General features: G+C 38.8%; 1 protein-coding gene across 1 annotated transcript in view; it reads right to left on the reverse strand.

Moving 5' to 3' along the window:
- The window catches only part of eys (eyes shut homolog), a gene marked incomplete at its 5' end in the record, with an annotated part of 143,662 nt that overhangs the window by 116,829 nt on the left and 861 nt on the right, over positions 1-25,972 (reverse strand). Inside the window, 11 exons of the mRNA XM_080036510.1 lie at positions 572-694; positions 3,989-4,093; positions 5,704-5,957; positions 6,122-6,284; positions 8,004-8,147; positions 11,165-11,269; positions 16,884-17,043; positions 18,269-18,383; positions 19,886-20,013; positions 20,800-20,996; positions 25,384-25,500. Coding sequence (XP_079892636.1) covers positions 572-694; positions 3,989-4,093; positions 5,704-5,957; positions 6,122-6,284; positions 8,004-8,147; positions 11,165-11,269; positions 16,884-17,043; positions 18,269-18,383; positions 19,886-20,013; positions 20,800-20,996; positions 25,384-25,500 — 1,611 coding nt within the window. The remainder of the gene's footprint in view (positions 1-571; positions 695-3,988; positions 4,094-5,703; positions 5,958-6,121; positions 6,285-8,003; positions 8,148-11,164; positions 11,270-16,883; positions 17,044-18,268; positions 18,384-19,885; positions 20,014-20,799; positions 20,997-25,383; positions 25,501-25,972) is intronic.

The raw sequence follows: 25,972 nt of genomic DNA on the forward strand, positions 1-25,972 counted from the left end.
GGCACGGCCAGCTCCGCTGAACAGCTGGAGTCGCGAGACCGAGGAGTTCCCGCGGTAATAAAAGTGACGGGCGATCGCTCTTGATAATATGATTCTCCTATATGGTATTTACACAACAACGAACGCACGGAAGGTTATTGTTCCCATCCGAACGAGTAAAAGAGCAGTGGACATGCTCGTATGTGTCTCTGTTTTGAGATTGTTACCTGCAGTGAACACCGAGTGTCTTATTTTGAAAATTAACCGGAGGTTTTATTGTTTTGTCGGCGCTTGTGTTCCTGTCTATCTCGATGTGTTCTGTGCTAAATTGATGCGGTGAGCTCCGGCATCCGGCAGAAATAGAAGCAGTGCATATTTCACCGGAGAGCTGGAGCAGCAGCGGAGCAGAGAGACGGCGCAGCGGCCGTGGTGGAAACTCACCCACTGACTGCTCTTAATTGTATTTTTGTTTCTGCCGTGCTGGAGCGGAGAAGGACCGGAGACGCAGCCGGTGGAATTCGGCCTTTAGTCTTGCCACATGCTCATTTTTCAGCTGTTAATACACATAACAACCGTTAAAGGTCTCACCCACCTCTCTCACATGTGCAAGACACATTCTGTCCACCCATGGTCTCGGCGCATATCGTTGTATGTTCACTGCACATTCCAAATGAGCAAAGGTCAATATCCACCGAGCAATCTTTCCCCTTGAACCCTGTAAAAAGAAAAACCGGGTTAACAATGGAGAAGGAAAATTCAGCTGAAACAAGCAGTAATCACTGGATTCATAGAAACAACAGTAACAAACATCACTCAACACATTCTTATGTGGCTTGCATGTTTTATGAGGCAAAGACACCTTTTCTCTAGCGGGTTAATGGGGGTATTGATTCCTCCCCTTGCAATCTACCTGCTATGCAGTATGCTAATTGAGTGAATCACTGACAGGGACCCACCCTACCACACTGATCTATATCACATTTATCTGCCTGGCCAAACGCTCGCCTGCATGTCACTGATAGGTCACTATGTCGATAACTATTGTTGTAAATAAAGCACAGACAGATTGTGAGACCGATTTTGTTTGCAGAAATAAAGATGAATTTAAGAGAAAATCCCAAAATAGATTCCTAGATGTTTTTTTCACTGACACCACACTGTTCAAACTTGTACCCATTGGAGAATGCATGTCTTTATGGAGAATATTTTAGTTTTTAAAACAGCAAACTTCCCTGAATTTCATACCCACGCTAGGCAAAAACCTTATTAATCTAACTGCCTTTTAACAGAAAGAATGAGCCAACGTCTCCATCACATTTATCCGTGAGCAGTTTTAGTGTCTGCATAAGTAGGTCTCACTCTCCCTGGCAGAGGAGTGACATATTTCAAACGTCACTTCCTAAAGCAAGTTCCTTTCATCAAGACATGAATGTGCAGGGCACCGATGATGTTAGATGATATAGTTCCCTATTGGAAACAGTCTCCACTTCCTTTACATTCTAACCTGTATCCGGAGAGGCACGCTCTACACCAACACATCTCTCTAGGTGTTTGATGACCTTCCAACTACACCCTTTTTTTGCCTTGACTCGTTAATGGACAGCCATATCCTCCATCAGAGTGTTTCAGAAGTGTTTAATAACCAATTGTGCATGCGATCCACTCTGAGGTTAATGTTGCATGAAGGAATGTCACATTTACAGTGTCCCCATCTCCAAATAGGTTGCCCTAGTCTATCTGACAGCTACCAGTGGCTTAGCCCAACTCTGCTTGGTATAACTCACATTTGTTTATGTATGTTTTTTAAACTTCATCTCAAAATAAACAGGACATGCTATGATGTATTGATGAAAACATTGAAGCCAAGTCTCTATGTACTTGTGTTCGGTGGTTAATGAAAACAGCCATGGGTCATAACTGTTCCTTGGCTCGGATAACTGCTGTTCATCAGCATATTTAAATCTCATCGACAACCTTCTGGTTGCTCCACTGAGCTGAAAAAAGGCAAATCATGTTCTTGGTTAAGGAAATGGCCTAATTCAGGTCAATAAATAAAAAGGGACTAACGGTTAAGTGCGAACATGAAACCTGACTTTAGCTTGCGTAGGTCATTACCTCTGGAGAGGTTGTTTGTCTCGCTTTCTTTGTTGCCCTGAGTTCAATGACATTTGGTTATTAAGTCAGATGATGAGCCCGGAAAAGGAGAGGTTGATTTTTTTAGTGTAAACAAATCTAATGAAGCGACAGTGAGTCAATTTATGTGGCACCATGGAAAAAAAATACACATTTTCCCCAGTCCTTAGGTTACTTAGGTGTAGGTCATGTCTATTTGTGCCTGATCAGATTTTCCAACATTTTGAATGTTTACTAAACTGTGTCTTGGCCATTCCTGATAAAATTAATCTCATCTTCACTCAATGTAGTATATAAACGCTAAGGCTAAGAGGCACGATAGCAACACGTTTAAAAAGTACTTATTCCATGGTCAGGCCTGAAGGGATTTAGTATTTAGTCTCCAAAAACAATGGCTGCAGTTGACTAATCAGCATTGTTCCCAAGTGTTTTTTTTCACACAGAGCCAGATGCAGCATACACATTTGTATTTTCTGTCACTAAAACCACAAAAGTAGACAACTGTGCAAGCTTGACTGAAGTAGCCGCTAAGATAAAGAAAAGAGAGAAAGACTGTGCCAGGAGAGGGTCTTTTCATAGGATCGGAAAATAGTGATATTATATTCTGATTCTTAGTGCGTTTCTTGGGGCGAAAGCAAAGCAAAGCAAACCCGACAAACCATTTATGTTATTGAATTTAGGAAAAAGATAAAGTCATCAGAAACACCTGTCTATAAATCTGCCAATGAAATCAGAACCCTAATGGAAGCTTTACTGACACGTTGGTGTTCTGTTTTGGCCATAATCTAATCTGAGCAAATGGGAATGACAATAATCAGAGCAGATTTGTTCCAGTGATGCATTTGCTGTATCCATAATGTCATAAAGAGACACCTTGTTTCAGGTGCTGTGCATGTTTGGAGGCAAGTTATATGTTGTTATGACTTCACCCAACATGTTTTTGTTGATTTATTGTACCGTAAAATAGGAGGCACACAGATTGCGGGAAAAAGGCACAGAAAGCTTTAAACAAAATGCAAAAGGACAGCAAAACAGTGTTGACATTGTTTCCCTTTGTCAAATGTACTCAACCAGTTTGCATGACGGTAGTCTTTCACAAAAAAGCAGAAGTAAAATATCCAACATAACCGCTGCAGTTTCTCTGCCATTGTGGAACATAGTAAGAAAATAATAAAAAAAAGCAGCAGACCCGTTGCCCGGTGCCATGGTGTATTTTGTGTCTCCTGTCAATATCTTTGTGTTGTGGATTTTATTTTTCATATATTTGTCTGAAAATCCTATTCTGTGGATTTGTGGCTGTTTACAAATGGAATGTGACATTGGACTTGTATTGCCAAGTGGGTTGGCTGTGGCATTCTGACTTGTGCAATCAAGTGGTGATTAAGTATTTGAAAACCAGAGGGCATTGTAAAAAAATCAGCCGCACACTGAGCAATGCATAAACCACACTCCATTATGTGATTATTATTATGGATCCTTTTGTAGAACGTGTGTTAAATGAAACCAACATACAGCTCTGTGTGAAACACGGTGTGGCTTGATTAAAAGGAAAACACTGACAAATAAATCTTAGTCTTATTAGGGAAATCATGTTTACACACATCAATGCTAAACAAGAACCAGTGCTGTTTTCTTTACAGGTTTACTGATGTTGATTTTCTAACCCATAGCACAGATTGTATCAAAGACTAAGTGTAACTGATAATTTTCTGTCTTTAATTATCTTCGGAAGGACATCTTTATCAAGGTAAACTGTTTGAATGTAAACATACACGAACCAGGAATTTCACTTATACCCAAGGTGAAGTATGCAGTGAATGAAATGCACAATATTTTCAAGACATGTTAAAAAATACTTAAAGTGGTCGGTACTTACCAATAGGACAATGACAAATGTAGTCGTTTATGAGATCCATACAAGAGCCTCCATTTAGACAAGGCTGGGACGAGCAATCATTTACATTCTCAGAGCATGTCCTTCCTGCAGCATAAAGAGAGGGAACAAATACACTCTATCAATTGTACATGGGGAATACTGTTCCGACTAATACATTTAGATATCACTGTTGATATTTAAAAACTATAGGAATTTTTGAAGCTCCATCGTTGAATAATCATTCTATCCTTAATAACATTCAGAACATGTGCAGTACAAATGCATTGTTTATTTTTCCCCAACAATGAGCCGTGCCTGGTTTTATTGAAGACACGGTTTTGTTTCACGAGGCGGATGATTACCTCTGACTCTACTGGCTTCGAAATGTATCGAATGATTATGTGTTCAGCATGTTGCAGCTTGTTCGTATGCACAAAACCTCATTTTTAGTATCCTCTGGGCAAGAGTTAGATGGAATGTATTTTAAAGATTTTACAGACAAAATTTGAAGCTCCAGCAAGCCTGGCCTCTTGCGATATTTCAGACCCATTAGTTCTGCGTGAGACGGAAAGCTCATGGAGAACTAACAGCCAGACATCCTCAGGCACTGCTACTCTATCCGCACAGCTGTCTACACACCAAAGGTAATTGTACTTTCACCATCATGACCCCACGCACTGGCAAATGCTCTGCTAATCAAGTACTGTAAGACACTCACATAATTGAGGTAGCCGCTCCAGCCTCAATGCACTGTACAAGACCCACTTTGTACTACACACGTTATGACACTGAGCCTGCTTAGTATGACAAGCCATTATTAATTAATTTAACTGCTTACACATTGATGCACCCCTGTTCAATGAAGACATTGTCAGCCCACTCAGCGAATATTGTCAATGGTATCAGTTCACTTTATGCCAAATGTCAAAGAAATACGGAAACCATTTTAAATGTAAATAATCTCCCTTGGAACTTATTTTAACTATTTATTAGCATTGGATTTTGGCACAATTGGATCACATATAAAAGAGGACATTAACTACCGTAATTATTACAAGTGTTAGGTATTAATTGAGTCAATTTCCCCATAAAACATCTGGTAAACATGGCACAAGTGTTTTACAAACGACATAAAAACTGACGGTTTTATTGACGGTTATAAATGAATGTGTACGTTCAAGTCACCATCATTTGCATATGGTTAAGTTGTAAATAATTCTTCAGTAATTCCAGTAAATTATGTCTACTACATTCATTAATGCAATGAAACGGGGCAAAGGCATGATTTTTATGTCAGTTTAAATCTTGTTAAGTGCTTAATGACTTACATAGGGAAACCTCTTCCAAATACCATCAAATAGCATTATGACAATTGACAAAGAACTCACGCTACATGTCCGAATCTCACTCGTTAAATCCTTTCTATTTATAGTCAATGCAAATGTCCTATCTACTAAAATCATGATGTAACAAATCTGCTTATTTGCATATCACATTTACATATCGATTTCAAATGTGAAAACCTTAACCTAAACCTGGGGCAAACTCATGGGAATGTTTTGGGTGAATACTGCATATATTTGTATTTATTTCTAATATACTGAATCAACATTTAAACTCGAAAACCCTGCTTCTAGACCTAATACCCTTTGGCTGGCCCAGGCAGCCACTAATATCCGTAAATAGGCTCACGCTCGCATCAGATGGTCTCATACCCTCAAAGCCCGGGGGACAGAGGCACCGATAATCACTGATTAGGTCCACACAGGTGGCACCGCTTGCGCAGGGGAAGCTGCTGCACTCATTTGCTTCCAGTTCACAGAGCGACCCTTGGAATCCGGGCATGCAGCGGCAGGTGAAGTTATACCGCTGATCAAGGCAAACGCCACGTTCGGAGCAACGGTGGCCGACGCAGTAATCAATGTCCTCCTCACAGTGGACTCCCGTGTATCCTCTGGGACAAAGGCAGCTAGCAACAGATTAAAGAGAATGTCTTACTATACCGTATATAGAGTCAGGGGAATTTCTTTCAACCCCTGAAGGAGGAAAAACCGTAAATGTCACAGCCTTTTACAATCATTGACATTCCGGTGCCTGAATGGCCCCGAAGACCATCAAAATTTGAACACTCACCTGTAACCATCAATCTCATCCACACAAGTGGCTCCATTTCGACACCAATGTCGAACACATTCATTGACATTTGTGCTGCAGTTCTGACTGGACCAACCGGGTGTACAGAGACAGGCGTAGCTGCTGGCATTATACAGCACACAGCGTCCACCGTTGGCACAGGCTGACTGTTGATAGAAGATGTAGCTGTTAGATACACATGTCAGGAAAATAACGGGCATGCTGGTTGAAATGAAATTGTTTCATATTGTATGGTAATAGCATAGATAAGACTGATGTCATTCTGGTGAAAAATAAAACCATTATTTTACAAAGCAAGCCCCTAATCATTTCTTGCTTCTGGCTGCCTCTGAAAAGAGCTTGATTACAGCCCCATGACTCACTCCTGAATACTGATTTATGCTTCATACTGGGTTCACTCAGTATTCCAGGAGGCATCTGCATCATGTCGTACAAGACAAGATCAATGGTCATTGAGGGCTCAAACTCCCATGTGTTCTCTGTAACAAAAGAGATATGCCTGCTCCCTGGTTCATGTGTGTGTATGTAGTAAGGGAAACAAAGGGTCAGAGGCAGAGCTGGCTTGTAGGCAGGTGTATGATAGAGACATCATGGCATTTCTGTAAGGAAGCCAACTCAAGCTAGTGATCTTCTCCATCTGTCATCTGAAGAATCCGCTTTGGGTTTGGTTTGGGTTTTCTTGTAAAACGCAAAGGGGTTCATTCTTCTACACTTAAAGAAACCAATGCAATCCAAAAACTACAGACATTGCACATTTTCAGTGGCACTCGTCCGCTTCAGGAGGCAGAGGCCTTTTTCAATCCCGTAAATGTGCTCCCTCTTGTGCATGCCAAAAGCAAAAAAACCCTGACAAACAATCACCCAATCCCAGCTTTGTCTTCTTCCACTGCTTCTGTTTAGCAATCTGGAAAATGTGCCACCACCACATTCCGAATTTAAAAAAAAAAAAACAACGTGAAAATTTGCTTTGGGGAATCAAATACAGGATGCAGCATACAGTGTGCTGCGAATATATATATACTTCAAGTTCATAGTCACCAACCATGTGTGTATTTATGTGAGCCAGGTGACAGATACATGGAAAGTATCAATTAAAGAATGCTCAAGAATTTAAAACAGCTTTCAAACTGGTTAAACCTACATACTGTAACAGCATCTGCACGAGCCGATTGCTGTGTTCATGGATTACTGCATTTGCGGTCTATCTCCCTTTGGGATTTATTTAAAATGTGGGATAATCCTTTGTGATACACAGGGATACAAATAAGCATGAGAGATACTGAATAATTATTTGACACTTTCTCACTTTAGTCCTCAATGTCATTATTCAGGTTGTAGTGACAGTTTGCAGACATTTTTTGGAGGTTTACTATGAATAACTGAAAATTCCTGCTTTCTTAATATATAAATGTTCAAATCTTTTAACCAATAAGAGACTTTGTAAATGTTGTATTTATATGTATATTGTATTTTGTATACCAAAGTGTCACTCTGCTCATTTAGATATGCATTCAGAATGTACCATCAGCTCAACTAGATACCAGTGAATGTTCTGGTGAGATCTATGTACTACTGTAAGTTCTGTGTTTGAGGAAAAAAAAAAAAAAAAGATCAACCTGATCATTAGTGGAAATTCCTCTGAATACAATAGTTCCGAAAATTGCATAAAGCGTCCTCATTAAATAGCTTGTTAAGGTCCATGTGATATGTCGCTGCACTCTTGCAGAGAATCCATTTAAACAGCCTCAAGAGCAATAACCACAAACTGGGAGCTCTTTAAACAATATAAAAGGACTGTAAGAGGAAAAGTTTACAAGTGGATACCGAATGAGGACAAATAGTCCATTAAGATTTGGTTTACCCACTTGAAGGTTTTGAGGGCAGGGTGTGTGGCAGGTGTATTCAAGGCCATATGGGAGATCCACACACTGAGTCTCTGGTGGACATGTGTTGTTCGGCAAAGCACAGGCATCAATGTCAACCTCACAATTCTTCCCCCAGAAACCTGAAAGAACATAGAATACAGTCAGTTAATAACTGATGCAATACTTGATACTTGAGTGTCGCAGACCCACCTCTAAATGATGTCACTGACTGTACTAGGTCAGATCTGCTATATTTTGAATAAACAATGTGAAAAATGGGCCAATAGTAGTGGGTTGACTGGGGTGCCATATCCACCAGTAGTATGTGGCACACTGACTTAATATAGAACCTTAATTGAATTTGTAACTAAAGTTCTAATTGGCACAATTATAATCCCTCGACTCCCTTCTTGCTCTTTTTTATTTGAACTCTCACCTGTAACCGTTGTCAAATTTTTTGAATTGGAAATTATGTCTGATTTTCTTTTACCAGAGATGAGACATTCTGCATAACTAATAGTTTTATGGTAATATAAATGTATCCTTGAAGCTAAGATAACTGTGATTGAGTTTTGCTTTACACAGGTACTGTTGTTGAGGAAACATGTATTATTGAGTTGGTGCAAAATAATATATTCAGTGGCAGGAAGCAGTCAGAGGCCAGTAACTTATAATTCCCACCATGTCTCAAGCCTTTCCTTGGCTCTATGGTCCAGGACTCACAGGGCAGACAATCTTTTCTTACATTGTAGAATTCTCTTCACCATGAGAAGATGCAGCATATGAGGCATACGAGCGGAAGAGGCTTAAGTTTACTGAGATAACAGATGAGATTTAGTGGCAAGGCTGCAAAGCCAGGGTACCCCGGTGGGATTTTGTTACCATGGATCTGTGGCCACATCTAGTTCCAGTTTACTCAGGGAGTTAGGGATTCATGATCAGGGATTAAGGCAGGCTGCAAAGGCAGCTTCAGAGGAAACTGAAAAGAGCAACCAATGGCTCTGGCTGAAAAGAAAATGCACCAGCTTGTGGCCGTTTGTGTCCATCTATGTATGTATATATCTCTATCTAAGAGATACAGCAAATATCAGTTTAAAGTGGTCAAACAACACTACTTGCAGTATGATTAAGTCCGACTTCTTTAGGAGCATTTCAACATTGGTTCACAATGTATTATATAGACTTACTGTCGTTGTAGAGCAAATATATTCTTCATAGGTACATTTGAGAAACATGGATGTTCATAAATATACAGACAGGCCTTTGTGGATGGATCCAGTCCTCTCTTAGCAGGTGAAACTGGTCATTAATTCAACTTGACATCTGTGATGACTTGATAACCGCAATGACATAGCCCTCAGTACATCAACTCAATACTCTAACCTCACAGCAAGATTTACACATACGGGCTCATCCAAAAAGAACAAGGGATATGAGCATTAAAAGAAAAGACACACAATTTTATTTTGTAAAAAGACTTCTATCATCCTTACTAACCCAGCTGATATAAAGAGAACTCTTTGTAAATTGTTTTACTAAACATAGTATATCAACAAACAAATTATGTCATAGAAAGTACATTTAAGATAAGTTATTAATTAAGTAGGAATAAGCTCAAACGATTTAAAGTCAGAAGTTGCAATGTTACCCTTTTCACAACCAACACATATGGTTTTTCGTATTATTGTTGCAGTGTTTATTGTTTCCAACCTGCCGGCCATTGAAATAGTTTGAAAGTTATCCTTGTGTCTGCCAAGTTTTCCACGAGTTTATGCCCCATATGATCAAAGACATGCCAGTTAGGTGAACTTGGAATTCTGAATTCTCTGTAGGTATGACTTTGATTTTCTGTCTGAGTGTAAGCCCTGAGATCTGCTGGCAAACCTGTCCAAGGTGTGCGTCCCCCACATCTCATCCAATCCACGCTGGAAGACCCCCACTAACTTGAACAGGACTAGCCATACACGGGATGGATGGACACTTCAAGCTATCCTTCACTTTCTTTTAAACTATATGCTGAGTTTCTCCCTAGACACTTCAAGGGCTGACATAATTCATCAGTTGATTAAAAATACAATACTAAATCTGAATGTCACCTTAAATAGTCGCTGTAATGTGCCTTGCCTTAGCAACAGAGGAGGCGGACAGCATATGTGACCCATTGTCACTAACACTGGTGACGTCCTTTCATGTCTGATTTAACAAGAGTGAACAAAAATAACTTTTTATTAACACCAATGATATTTCCCGAAAAGAGACAATACACACTTGCAGAGAATAACTAGAAGAAAAAAAATATCAGTGGCAAATCCTTGTGATAAAATAAATCTCCTGGCTACAAAGATGCTCTGCCCACAATGCCTTTGATCGGTATGTGCAGTAAAATGTTCCAGTGTGTCAGATTTGAGCAATTGCCAAACTCGGGCCCTGCCAACATCATGAAGCATCCAGTGAGTGGTCCATCAGTTTACGCTCAGTGAATGTAAATTCCCTCATTATATTAATGGGAGTTTCATAATGTAATATTATGAAACTGCCATTAATATATTTGCAGAGTTTGTTTGCATGATTGAGTTCTGGCATCTAGCCTTCTGAGTTTTTAGCTGTCAATCACAAGCCAAGGCTGCACAACTGACACTGTGAATAATGTGACCATGACTGTGCATTGTTGTTGTTTACTATAAAAGGTGCAATGGAGAATGTTTGTGAGCATTAGTTATATAATGTTTTTTTCAAAACATGTAGAAAAAAGCATTTCAGTCTTTATGTAACATATTGGAAAGTAGAAAAACACATTATTTTGACAATTACAATATTATAATATATTATATTATATTTTTAGTAAAGGAGGATGCAAGCAAGTTAAAAAGAAATATGCTTCATGTGATGAATTAATTCATGCTGACTCCTCTAGCCTAAATTCGTCAGGCAGGATGTGTCACGGTTCTAGGGACACCACAGGCAAAAGCTAATCCCCTTTGGCTTTCAGTGTTCACTGAGCTGGCCAGAGGGACAGTCAGGCTGGGGATCATAAGCCACATTCACTGTATACTATGCATTTAAAAAGGTGTGCAGTACTACCTGCTACCACATCTAATACAGCTACCTCTTAAAATGGTATTAGAAAGCTCTATGGTTTGGCCATAGCCCAACTTACCTGCAGGACATTGGCATTGGTAGTGTCCTAGCATGTCAGAGCATGTGCCATTGTGCTTACAGGGGCTGGAGTCACACTCGTTGATCTCAGACTCACAGAGTGTTCCTATAAGAAAAAGGGTACAATTGTTTGCATTGGCTACATTTGTGAGACATGTTTTACAGAATATTACAAATGCCATTACCTGTATATTGCATATTCAAAATACAACTTAGCCAAAAGTCAATCTTGAATATTTGAATTGAAGTCACAAGAAAAGTATTTATTTGCCATATTCAGTTAAAGGAATAGCTTCTCCAACAAGTGGGTTTAATTTCTCTGACATCTCACTTTGTGTTTCCAGTGGCTCACAGGATGAATCTTGCTTGCCGTGAGTTGTATAATAAAGGTTGATAGCACTCCCATGTCCCAATGCTAAATATGAAAATGCAGCCAGAATCTGATTAGATTGGCTTGGCATAGAGACTGTAGGGAAGGGTAAACAGCTAGCCTAGTCAGGTCCAAACAAGTACAAGCAAATCTGCCTACCAACAACTGCAATGGCACTAATTAATATGTAACATGGGGCTGCTGCTGGCTTTTGCTCCATTTTGAGAGTCCAAATAGGAATAGCGATGTCGATCTTCTCTAAATACTTTTGGCAAGAAAATGAATAAGCATATTTCCCTAGGAGCCTCCAACTGTTTTAGCACCTTGTATCCTGGAATAATTAGGCCACAGACATTCCTTTGTTAAGATCTTGAGAGCTCCAGGTGGTGAGATGTTAGGAGAAAATATACACCTAGTTTGGACAGGCTCAGGAAAATGGACACTTAATAAGCCACTCAAGAGAGTAGAGGAGGTGGTGGATGCAGGTTGCTTAACAGGAGATTGCTTGGTGCTCAGCTGCCTGTGGTCGGGGGTGGACGTCTTCCAGTGCAGGTTATTAATTTAAAATGTCCTATCATCAATAACAGAGCAGCAATGACATATAGTGAAAGTCCCTTCTTGACAGTGGCAGCTTCATGCTATACTGCACAAACACTATGATTGATATCATCAGCATGGCAGTTGTTACAGGTCATTATATAGACGGTATGTGGTGCTATGTGCCAACACATTAAACATATACATCCAACTTAGATCTATGAATAGTCTACGCCCAATTAATGGCTTTGAATTCAATCATTTTTTTATGAAAATGTAATTGTTGAATGGGTGGACTAAGGCTATTGGGTTAGAGCAGAGTGTCTTCCTGGGGTGTCGGTAAGAACACACAGTAGAATGAATATAGGGTGCAGTCATGGGCTTTAATAGCAGACTTTGGTGGTTTACAACACAGCACAGCAATGCACAGGTTAATTAACTTAGGCTTTGGGGTTATGTCTGCATAAGTAACAGAGTGTGTGGTCTGAAAAGGAAATAGACAAGAAACCACACTTGCATTAATATCGAATAATATAGGCTATACAGTATGTTCACAAATATGATAAAAGGAATAACAGTAGCCTATTGCCTGTGCATTATTACGGGTAGGCTAAACAAATATACTCTTTCACTAACACAGTGTTACAATGGTGAAACACAAACCAGTGTTAAGTGGTCAAAGGCGGGAAACATAAAGAACAAAGGGCTTAATGGCTCATTAACGTGACCGTTACACTAGTAAACGACCCGCGAATTCACACACACAAAAGATCGTCGGAATTGCACTATATGTAGCGAAATAACATTAATATCAGGGGCTTACATATAATAGTGTGACACCAGGCTAGTAACTTCAACTAAGGCTGCATAAATTAGGATAACGAAGTGGGCAAAATCGCCGTTTTCTACAGAATAATTAGCTTAACACAGGCCGTGACAAACAGGTAATAAACTCACTTTAAACACTCATAAAGCTTAAGAAATATACAAGTCACGGTAGGCTTAACTTAAAGCATGTTATGTGCCGTTCACAATGGACAAACTCACGTTTTGGTCAATAACGCACACAAACAGACACTACTCCTCCGCTGAACTCTCTGCCCCTCTGTGCGCATGGAATGTCCAAAAGTAATATAAGCGCAGGCACGGCGAGTGCGGGTGCATGAGGGAAGCGGCCTTTCCAACAGTAATCAAATACAATTTTGAGATGGAATTTTAGACAAAATGTTTCTACTCCAAAGTCTTAAAAGTCTAAAATGCATGGGGCGCTCCAGTGGCGTAGTGGATAAAGCACGTACCATATTGGCTCCGGCCTTTGTTGCAGTGGTCGCGGGTTCAAGTCCGACCCGTGGACCTTTACTGCAGGTCATCCCCCCTCTCTCTGTCTCCCAATTTCAACTCTACTATCCAATAAAAAAAGCCTGAAAATGCAAAAAAAAATATCTAAAAAAAAAAAAAAAAAAAGTCTAAAATGCATTGTTAAGACAAAAGTCACATTTAGATTTAGATTGTGTGGTGCTTAAGACATATCAGTGGTGGCGGGTTTCCTGTGTACAAAACTCTTTTCATTTGTGATCACACCGGGCGGCACTTAGCTTGATTGCAGCACGTGAGGTGAGTGCGCACGGGTGAGTTAATAAAGGTCTGCTGTTTCCGGTCGGGAGGTGAAGGGTTTGTGCACGGGAGAAGGCGGGAGCACGCATTGGTATGTATTTTCTGTTTTTTCACCAAAGTATAATTTGCACAGTGCGCAGGGGTCTGGCACTTTGTCTCGTCTTTTATGTGAGAGCGCATCGGGCGGCGCAGTCGTCCTTAGTGACGTCCTGGGCACATTTGTTGGAGGCGCACATGGTGGAAATGTTTGTATGGGAGATCATTGATGCCAAAAATGCACTGTGATTTATTTATTTATATATATATATATATATATATATATATATATATATATATACTGATTAAATAGATTAATTCATAAATAATGTAATGTATTTCATGGTGAATATTGTATAATATTATATATTATGGGAATATATATATATTGTAATTATATAATTGTGGTAAATATCTTACTGATTTATTTTGGATTTAAATTAAATGTTTGATTATGCATTTTGATTGTTTGTTGAGAACTAATTTGATTTCATTTTCTCCTTTGTTTTATCAATAGGTTTTCAACCTAATCACAAATCCTAATTTAAAAGGCATGTTGCAAAATTCATGTGAAATAAAAACTACGGATAAAGATTTGAGTTGTCCTGCGTCCTCTCTTCCATCCCTGCCATGTCAAGTGTGGCAGGCACGTTTAACATCAACCCCAGATAACTTGACATGCATCCAATATTAAAACAAACGTCTGATTTCAGTTTCAATAAAATGTTTAATTTGTATATGATATTTGGTAAGAAATGTCCTGTTAATCATTATTTACCAACAGTTTAAGCTGATTAATTCTTATTTACCAGCAAGCTTAAAATACAATGTGCTCATGCATTTCAGGTAAATAATTACAGATAATTTCACCAATTGTCTTCAAGCACACCACTGGAATTTCAGTGTGGATTTAACTGCAAGCCCATTTTCCATGTCTATTATTAAACACACTAGTAGTAAAAGTGAGTGCGTTTGAATGAGACCAGCAAAAATGTACGCCAGCAGTTGTTGTTCCATGAAAAACAATGCACTCTAAAACCTGAATGCCTGGGCTAGAGTAATGTATCCTGAGTTATGATAAGAATACAGTGGGGTTTCTGGACAACCTTTGAAATAACATTGGCCTTTTTTTGGTTGGCTGCATGGCTCAAAATTTCAAACTAAAAATCCCAAGATGGCAGAAAATGATGAAGTCTATCACTCACTAAGTCCTTCTATGGTGCAAGACACAGTGTTCCATTACTTGAAGTGGCATGAGATTTCAGCTTTAAACAGAAATGAGAAATCTCGCTCATGTAGTGCTATGTAAGGGCTTATCTGACTGACAGGCATGTACTACCGTATGTCAGGACAAAGCTAGATTGGGAAATATGCCAAAACCTAAGTGCACTGGTTGAAGAGAGTAAAATATCAAATTCGCCATATTTTTAAATCAATAAAACAAGAGAAACCAGTACCATCATAGCTCTTACATGGGTGGTACTCAGCAAGGATCACATACGGTCATTGTATAGATAATGCACCAAGGTTATACAGAGATGTTATAATGGCAAACTAGAGGTAAATGCACTTAACTTTATAATAATATATTTCTATATACTTCAAACATTGCATAGCATCAACTAAACGACTCTGATAAGGTCTCTGGTTTTTGGTTAATTTGGTTAGTCCAAAGTAAATATAAAGCAGTAAACTTTTTTCCCCTTAACACTTTTTGTGTCTCTCCCTTGTTCCCTTGTTTTTTTTTGTCATTAATAGCCTTACAAGTTTCGACCATGTTCCGTACTGGCAGCTAATTAGGAAGCCGTTTGCCAGGGTACTTGGATTAAATGCAATCAACAGCAAGATTTAGAAATACCATACAAGCAAATATGCTTTGAGCTATTAAAAAATAATTATAATAATAATAATAATTTGAACCTTTAAGCCATTCAGTTATGTTTTTATTGGGTTTACCTAAGTAGTGAAGCAACAGCTACTAGCATGTAATACTACAAATAAGAAAAACATATTGATCACTGTAGTAGGGAGTTCTGTGTTTACTTGCTCAGGGCAGTGGTCAGAGGTCATCTATGAACAGCAGCCCTTGAGCTGACTGTGATCGAGTCTTTTGAGACATTAATGTTACCAAAGATGGAGCTTTTGTTACTAAACCTCCCGGTTAAAGAACACAATGCTGCCCTGCTGACCCACGTGTAATCAATGTATAGTATTGGAGGTCTCTATGGTTTCCCACATGTGCCTCTATGGATATTATACAGTAAAAGAACCCCATTTAGAGAGCGTTTTTGTTCAGAAGTTCATGGACAATGGCAAATATAATCTCCATGTACTGTGCTGTATATAATGGTCTATTTTGGGATACTGCAGAATGCATTAAATTGCTTTTCTTGTGTTCATTTGTATATTACATTTTTTATATATCTAGTTGTATATGTCAAGCTAATGTTAGCAATCACACTGTATAAACATATTACTGTATCAACAATATCGACATAGGCCTATATACTTTAACCTCATGTAGTTAGCAGGTGCAGATGCTCCTAGCACATGCTCTTTAGCTGTAGGAACTCTCTCAAATGAAATGTTTGCATTTTATTTGAGCCTATCACAACAAAGTTTCTATTCAATGCAATAAAAGTTTAATGGACACTCACTAGCTTTTAGAAAAAAAAGTATTTTCTGTAACTGTAAAATCAGTAAATTTACAGGGGGGACCATCTTCTTAAAACACCAGAACAAGACAAAATAGAACAATTTATAATTTATGAATTGCTCTCAGCATGGGAGCTTTGTTTTAATAGAACGAAGTTACACAAGACTGCAGATGTATGGTCTCAAAGGAGTAAGATATTCAGACAATGGCTGCCTTCACTGCGCTGCATGTCTGCCTCACGTACTCGCATTGCATTGTGCATACAGTTTACAAAACAACAAAGTCTATAGATGTCAAAAACCTGTGCCAACAGCACGTAAGTGTCAAGCTGTACCAGTTCCACTTCAGATATTCCCAAAACAACAATCAGTCATTCCTTGCCCCATGACTAACCTTCCCACAAGGGCTTGTACAAAAATCGATCCATATTTTAGAAAAATCCTGCCAACGGACAGACAGGTGGAAAGGGGTCAATAATCTGATAATACAGCAAATAAAAAAACTCACCTATGAATCCAAGGGGGCATTTGCAGTTGTACTGTGGGGGAGAGGATGGCTGACTTGTTGTAATGCATGTGGCACCATTCAAACAGCCGTTTGGTTCTATTAGGCAGGCATCACCTACGTATTGACAAATCTCTCCAATCCATCCTTGGGCACAAACACACTGCAAGAAAACAGGACAACATTTGTTTTATCAGGGTATAGTATAAAATGTATCAAACAGAAGAGTATGTATGAGAGAAACAATATATCTAATAAGCAATTATGGGTTATGGTGAAATTGTTGGATTTTATTTCAGAATGTTTTGGTGGTGTTCACAAAGTATATTATTTTTTATTTATTTTTATCTTTGTAGGTTGAACCAACCCTTTGGAGCTAGAAAACAGCACTCGAACTACTGCCATTTTTTCATTACAAATCCAATATGCTGGAATACAGAGCCAAAGAAAAGCTCAAATTCTTCTCCAAAAGAAGAGCCCTGTCTATCCACTAATAAAATCAGTTGTATTCTGTCTGTTAAGAGCATCAACATGGGAGCAGGAATAAAATGAGCAGGCTACCTTTAATGGACTACACAATGCTTTTTCATACACAAAAGAAAAATCACATTAAAAAATAAAAACATAAAAAAGAGATGGCCCATTTGCAGCTAGCAACAATTTTGTTGGTTATGTTACACCCCGACCGACACTAAGCATCTAAAAGGGGATTTTGGATAAAGAAAGTATTCTAATAGAACAATACTCGCAGAGGATAAGAATAATAAGAAGCTATGGTACATTTCGGACCAGGTGTTGCAAAAAGCACAGACATTTGAGGAGAGGCTAATAAGACGAGAACCTGTCCGTGTGAACAATGTGTCCACATGCTCACTGTGATTAATGGGTTAGCATTGGTATACTGCTGTGTGTAGAAGTCTTCTACCATTGCCCAATTTTATTCTTTGTTTTATTTTTATGTTTTTTTGTTACGATTAATTACAGGTTTGTCTTGTGCATAAAACTTCAGAGACCAAAAATGTAATGTTAAAAACCGTGTTCGATAGACCATACGACATAAATCTTGCAGCAAATACCTACCAGCATCAGCAGTGCACAAAATAGCTAATTATTGCATTGCATACAGTCAAGGGCAATAATAAAGAATCGCTATAGTGTTATTTATGTTAAGGTCACATCATTACAACATTTTGCAATTGCAAAGTTGCTCTTCTTTATTTATTTTATTTTTTCTATAAAACCACTGCTGAAACAAAAAGCTTATTTTATGCAACATGTCTCTGCCTTTGAATGTGTTCACTTTCACTTTGTAATTTAGGGGCTGCATGAGGCATGTTTTGTTCACTAGTGGGAGTATTTATTTATGACCGAAACATTGAATTACTTACCTGATAACCGCCAATTTTCCTCAAGCACAATCCCTCATTTAGGCAGTTGATATTGAGCAGCCTGCAGTAGTCAATTATTTCTTCACAATTCTTCCCGGAAAACCCTCTCAGACATCTGTTAAGAGGAGGTCAGTGTCATCAAAATCAATTCACCCCGAAGCCTCGAGCACTGACATGCAATATTTTGTTGTATTGAAAGGCACACATGCTTATAATTTTGCTTTCTACGTGACTTGTTTGCGATACGGACGTGGGTGAGATGGTGTGAGCAAATCATTATTCCCATTTTTAAGACTTAAATAACAAATGGTTCCGGTTAGAGAATCAGGCCTAATTAAGTTCCATTACAAATCGCAGAATATATTTTCTACAACCATAGAAATCTTCATATTTAGCTGATTTTACTGTTAAATGTGGCAAATTCCCCCTCGACTTAATTAAATTTGATTATAACGATCCTACACTGTATGCATGATTCTGATTTCATTTAAATGTCATTAGAATAAAAGAGCTCTCATAATGAGAGAAACAAAATTTACTTCCAACTTTAAGAAAATAATGCATCCTTTCTCTCTTTCTCTCTCTCTCTCCATTACCAATTAAAAAGCCCTCACATGTAACTGATGCAACACTACAAAAAATATGAAATTTCAAAACTTGTAATATGGAGTCTTGGAGCCATAATCATTATGTACCTATGTTTTGAGCAATTGAGAACTAATACGTTTTGCAAGCTAGTGCAGTATAATGTACGGTAGAGCGGGGACCTTAACAATAGAGCCTATATACACATTTTCTTTCTCCTCAAGCAGCAGTGGTTTGATTGATATTACATTATATTTGAAGGTATCCCTATGACTGAGCAACTTCAGGATACAAGGCATGAAAAAGGAAACTGTGATGTCTGGAATACAATAGCTGATGGTTATACTGTATATAAAACATGAAAGAAAAACGCCATCTTTAAATCCCTTCCCATACACTTTGGGCACAACACATTTGCTCCTACTAAAGGCTTAAAGAAAAGGTAAATAGTACATCTTTGTTTGGGGATTAATATATATTTGTCTGACACAAGTCAGTATTTATAATTCCAGTACACTGTAAAAAGGATGGTCTCCAAATCACAGAGGACCTATCTATGTTCATGGTATGGTCATGTGGTGTATCTTTGTGGTTGTGTTTTATTTTATTTTATAGTTGTTGTACAATAATGGAGCTCTTTGGCACAGAGAAATCAGCGGCAGCAGGCATGTACGCAAACAATACTTGTGAGTAGGATCAACTCATTGTTGGTTCGGTCTTTATGGGGGATTTGTCGAAAATGCGAAAGAAAAGAAATAGAGTTGCCAGCCAACAATGAGGCTTGAGGTCTGCCAGACAGGTATGTATTATCCCCGGAGCTCTTAAGTGAAGCGTAAATCCTAATCACATTAAGAGGGGATAGAAAAAGGAAAAAAAAGACAGGACATTTTCAGTCACTCTGTGTAGGAGACATATTCACAAGACGTTCCAATCATCTAGAAAGGAAGGCGAAAGAGAGAGAGAGAGAGAGAGAGAGAGAGAGAGAGGCTATATAAGAGTGGCCTCTATTAGATCCATTTTTGTGTGTTTCACCTGCATACGTAGTCATTTCCCCTGGACTCACAGGTGGCATTGTTGAGACATGGTGATGGGTTGCACCGGTCCTGCTGCCTCCTGCATGCTGGGAGCACATTACCATCTGCACAGACACACTGAGAGGCCTGCATGCAGAGAAAACAGGCACAGATTACACAGGGCTTCGTATGATGGCTAACAGTAGGACCACTATCAATAAAAGAGAGATTCATGCTAGTGATAAAAATGTGCCATACATTATGACTCACATTATTATCATTTACAATTATATAAAAATTAACAAATTAATCTAAGTTGGCCTGTAAATAAAATGTTTTGATAGGAGTTTTTAGGTATCACCAGAGGCCAATAAACACTAATGATCTTGTAATCTGCAGTTAAAGAGATTTGAATTTCACATTAAGCATCTAGAATAATATCTGTGTCAAGCGGCTGCAACATCAGGCATTATTTTGATAAATGTCCCTTTTAGTGTTACCGCTCCACGCTGCCTAGTCTTAGGTGGGTTGTGAAAATGTGTATAGTGCATTTGGCAAACTGTAATGAACAAAAACAAAAAAGGTCACGGAAAGACAATTAGACCATTACTGCATTTCCTCTGGTGGTATCCTTGAGAACATTACAAACGCTGCTGCAAAATGTATGAGCACAGTAGCATTTGCAGCAGAAAAGTGAAAACTGCAGCAGGCATCCAATTACAAAAAGCTTTTGATGAAAGCCATTTAAAAAAACTGGCACTTAAGTATGCACTGGGTCATTCAATCAAAATGCTTGGGGAAGCAAACACTCTTTTTCCCTTAGCTCATCTCTGCGAGGAAATATTAATTGACACTATATTCATTTTCATGTGCCACTTATTGTTTATTTACTACCGAGATAAAACAAATAAGGGGAAATGAAGTCCTCCTCACGTTATCCCCAGCGGCACAAATGCGTTCCTCCTGACACGCGTACGACATGCAATCAAAGTCCAATCGGGTATCACAGTAGAGGCCTCCGAATCCTTCTGGACAATGGCAAACAAATCCATCGGGGCTCTCTGCACACCCACCACCATTTTTGCATGGATTTGGATGGCAGGATGCGGTCCTCCATTTACAAGGTGGGCCTGCGAAAGAGATGGCAGACTTTTATTCAGGTCAGCGTTGTATTTATGTCTAGAAATGATAATGTGTTGAAAGCCTTTGCCCAGTAATTATTTGTGTTATTTCACTGAGTTTCAAAAAGACATGAGTTGTACTCCATGGAGGAAGGGGTGATTGACGTTTTATCAATCATTACACATGAAGGAGGCATGGGAAGGACCACCTCATTCCAGCAAATATTCTCACTATTTAACTAAAGTAAAGACTAAACATATAACTATTTTACTGAAACACATTTATGTTAGCCTCTGATTGATACTAAATGCTGTAGGGCATACGCTAATTGCCCATTTCAGACAGCAATCTAGGAACATATTGATACATATACTGCAAACAAACTAGGCTTAATGTAGCTGCCTCTACATTATTTAGTTCTTGGTGTTCTACTGTACAGCTGTTGCCTCACAGGGTAACTTCAGTTTCACTTCAGTGAAATCAAACTCGAAATGAAAAACAATGCAACTCTTTTGAACAGCTAGTAATATGATATTAGTCACCTCAAAATCCATAGTTTTATCTCAAAAGGGATTTCAGAGTGGCCTTGTGTTTTACATTGCGATGACAAATGACACAACTAACACAGTGAAGGCGCTCTGAGATACTATGCCGCAGAGATGCAATCAATTGCCTGATAATCTGATCGCCTTTAGGTTTACCTATTGGATTTGGGGCAATGTACTGCAACGTTTACTATAACTACACCTGAAGTATAATTCTTGTACATTTGTAGTACATTTCATTTGCCATTGTTTATCTACTACTCCGTTGTGTTTTAAACTGATTTGGATTTTGCTCCTGTATTGAAAGTGGCTATACAAATGAACTTGCCTTGCTTCGCGACATATATATCCGTATTACGTATCGCATGATACTGTATCATGGATGGAAAAAGTACAGAAGAAAGCACATATTCAGCACAGAAAATGTGCTTTGCAGTACAGAGCACAGAATGTTCAAGTAAGAAAATGACAAAATGATGCTGTTATTATTGTTGCTTCCACCACAATTCTTTTGAGAACTTTTACAAATCACAGTTTGGTTTATATAAATGATTCACATGTACAGAAATGAAGAATCAGGTCACACAGGCATACTGTATAATACAAGAGTTCCAAACTTGGAAAGTGTGATAACTTGAGTCTGTACGTACTTCACTTATTTATTTATTTTTAAAGTGTGTATCTCTGTCCCAAATACAGTTACAAAAGAAAAGTCACCACAAAAGATGTACAAATGATTATCATGGAGGATTTTCTGTGAACTAAGTAGTAAGTGCTCCAGCCCGGCCGTGCATACACATTTTCAGAGATACAGTCATTCTTAACTAAGCTGTAGCTGTTTTTTTTTAAATAGTGCAGTGCCACAACACCACCACCAGCTTAACCAGATACCGGGTAAGGCTGTGGTCGTTTTGTAAGGAAAAGGATAATATTAGACCAAATACGCTGGAGGTTCAAGGTGAATAAAAATCTGATGTTATTCCCCGATGGGGGTTTTCATTTTTTGTGTTCTTCACAAGGTGCCAACACATTTATCTTTTCAGTGAGATCTTTGCATATTTTTGCTTTAATCCCCCTGCTGATACAAGTGTTCATGTCCCAGAAGATCCTCATAGCCTCCTCTGTGGCCATCAATCTTACTGTGTAGGCCTAGTACTACTTCAGGACTTGCTTTTTCCTCAATACATTTTCCAGCTGAAATGGGAGTTTTCATAACTGGTCCCTCTAAAAGTTACACCAATGCAAACTACTAGATTTTGCTGTCACATACAAGTATGACAGATAATAATCAATAATCAATCTCTTTTTACTCAAGAGACCGTTTCCTGATATCTTATCATTTTACTTTACGTAATGAATGGTAAAATATAAGCAGCCCTTTTTTATGCGATCATTTGTATTTGCGCTATGGCATTTATGTCTTCCACATATCTGTTAATCTCAACCACAGTTATTGCAGTGATTATAAAATGCTGCGGCAACCTAATATACATAAAGGAATTGTGCCAGTATCTAATTAAATTGTTTAACAAGGGTAATGAATGCAACTATTGTTCAAATTACACTTGTGAAAATTTGATAGGACTACCAACAGGATGGCGGAGAAACAATTAACACCTTACGCTGAATGGAAATGGCCCTAGAAGGATGGTAATGCCTTGCAACAGATACCCCAAGAGGTAGTGCGGAGGAGAGTCAAATCAAAAAGAAAATCTCATTTGAAACGTCCCATGAGTTTGGCTCATTATTCTGTGCGCATAGACTTTGGCCTATGAGGGCAGCCAGCGCAGGAGCAGCCACTAACTTCCACTTGATTAATGAGGCAACTGCAGCAGGGAGGTAAAGGAGGAAGCACACGCGCAACAAGAACTCCCAAGAAGCTGATGCGACAGCGGGACACCGTGACTATGCGTAAGCACCCAGCGGGGTCCGCTTACGCCAGAGACAGGCAGAAAATTAAAAGCATATTAGATAAAAGCTGCAGAGGCAGAGGGTGAATGTAACTCCCCAATTTGTGTCCCATTGGAATTATATAAAACATAATCCAATGCCACCTATTTTGGAAGGTTTTAATGAAGATTTCCTGATGTATCGCCCTATTCTTTGGACAGGAAAATGGCCATTTCTGTTTCCCTCACCTATACAGTATGGTAGGTTATCATTGACGAGAGAGAGAGAGAGACACGCATTGTGTCTTATCGATAAAGCAGTGCTTTAGCCAATGCAATTCCTTGACATTAATGTATTTTTTAAGGGCCATTGAAGACGAAATCCAACGGATAAGGGTCTGTAAAATTCAAAAGGTAAATATGTTGAGTTTTAGAAAATTAGGACAGACATAATGTATGAGGGAAAAATGCTGACTTGATACTCGCCAACTATACACAAAGTCTCTGGATGAATATACAGTAATACATGTTCCTTTCCAGATTATAAATATCCACATGTATTTTGTGTTCCCTCACTGCATACAAGGGATGAAGAAAATGCAATATTTGTCTTGCCTTGTGCCTTACTCCTAAATGTTAAATCAATTCAAAGTCGTTCTCTGAACTGTCCAACACAATCATATACTCCTTGTACTGTACTTTTCCTTTTCTGCTGTAAAGAGTTCATCTGCTCTTGCAGAAAACGGATGCCAGAAGGTACTGGGAGTAACCTTGAAACCACTTCTTCATAATAATAAGCTGAAAGCCCGGGCTGGACTGGAAGAGGCCAAGCTATGACACCTCAAGAATGCTGCCAGGACAAATTATGCTCCAAACTAAAACAATGAATCAACGCGAAGAGCCACCTGGAGTTTTTCCTCCGAAAGTTCATTGCAGGCTTGTGTTTACAGCAGACAGTAATATCCGGGGCAACCGGAGAAGCAATCCAGGTCTTGTAACCCATTTGTGTGTGATACCCATTAACCTAACTGTACTTTAGTGGAGCAAATGAGACTCATTAACTGAATAATGAACAAGTTCACCTATTTCTAAATGCATGGGCCTCCAGTAGCTTGTCTAAATCTCGTGGCCAAGAACACAATTTTAATGCCAGTGAAAAACTACCTTACAATTGTGTCTGATTCCCTTTTCTAAATGATTCATGGGGGAAGGTATTAGCATACTCTGACACTGAATTGGTTAGAGTGGATATGGTTAGCTGAACAGACCACCAAAACCCCTTAGCATAAGAACCAGTGATTTGGTGATTTAATAGAGAACATTACCATGAATGAGATTTTTGGATGTGCTCTATCGTCTTAGACCAGGGTACATTAAATAATGAAATGAATGTTTTTTTGTGTCTTAGCCAAGTCGCTTCTTCCTCTAGCAGGCATCAGACATTCTGATTTAATATGCAGAGCAGAAACAATGTATCATAAATCCAATTTTAATTGATCGCCGTAAACCTTGTTTTACCAACAGCGACACGCTCAGTTAGCCAGCAGTTTAGCCATGGCTTTTTACAACCACAATGTCACAGGTCGTAATGTGAGGTATTTGATTTATATTATGATGACAAATATAACATGGTGTTGGATCAGCTTATAAAAGCCTATAAGGAAATGCTGATCTTTAAAAGATATATGGCCTTTGCAGTTTTCAGCTTTGACCTTTCCCAAAGATAACTTTCCCCTTCGAGGCAAAATGAAACGGTTGAGCATTCGGAACTGGGATACTGCAAGATTTATCCAACTCCACTGTCTTCTGTAAATAGTGGCATGCTAAACTGTTAGGTTGTCTTTGGTTGGCCTGTAAGGGAGCGAGACTGTTCAATGAGAATCAGAAATAGACAGTTGTCATTGTCATACAGTAATGGCAGATGGTCAGAACTAACAGCCAACTGACTAAGTGCTGCTTACCAGAGAATGAGGCGTCACAGATGCATTTGAAGGATGCAGGCAAGACTTGAATGCATGTCCCGTTTTCACAAATTCTGTCGCAGTTTTCCTTTCCAACGACTTCAGAACAGTTAACCCCTTTAAACAAATGGCAAGTCAGTTGACAGCTTCACAGAAAAACACACACACACACACACACACACACACACACGCCTGGATAATGAGGTTTATCTGCATGCGGAAAAAGTTAAAGCTTAGCGTTATTTATTTGAATTTTTAAATCGAAAAAGCTCCAATTAAATCAGAACCGTAGATAATGCTGCTGCGAAAGAGTACACGCCGGCTGCAAAGCAATTAAGAAGAGAAGTCATTTGGAATGCAAGCTGTTTTAATATTAATTCTGTTTGCGTTAAATGCACCTGTTGGGGGTTTATGCTGAAAAACAGCTTGATGTGTCAGATTAAATACATAATTGAGATGGCAGTTCGCATTACAATATAAGTTACAGTGAGGGTAAAATGATGTTAAATGCATGATGGGTTTTCTCTAAGGAGATGAAGGTCTTTCATGCCCTACATCAAATAACATCGGATCTGAAGCAAATTCATCC

This window comes from Ammodytes marinus (genome assembly GCF_949987685.1).
Source record: "Ammodytes marinus genome assembly, chromosome: 11".
Taxonomy (NCBI): domain Eukaryota; kingdom Metazoa; phylum Chordata; class Actinopteri; order Uranoscopiformes; family Ammodytidae; genus Ammodytes; species Ammodytes marinus.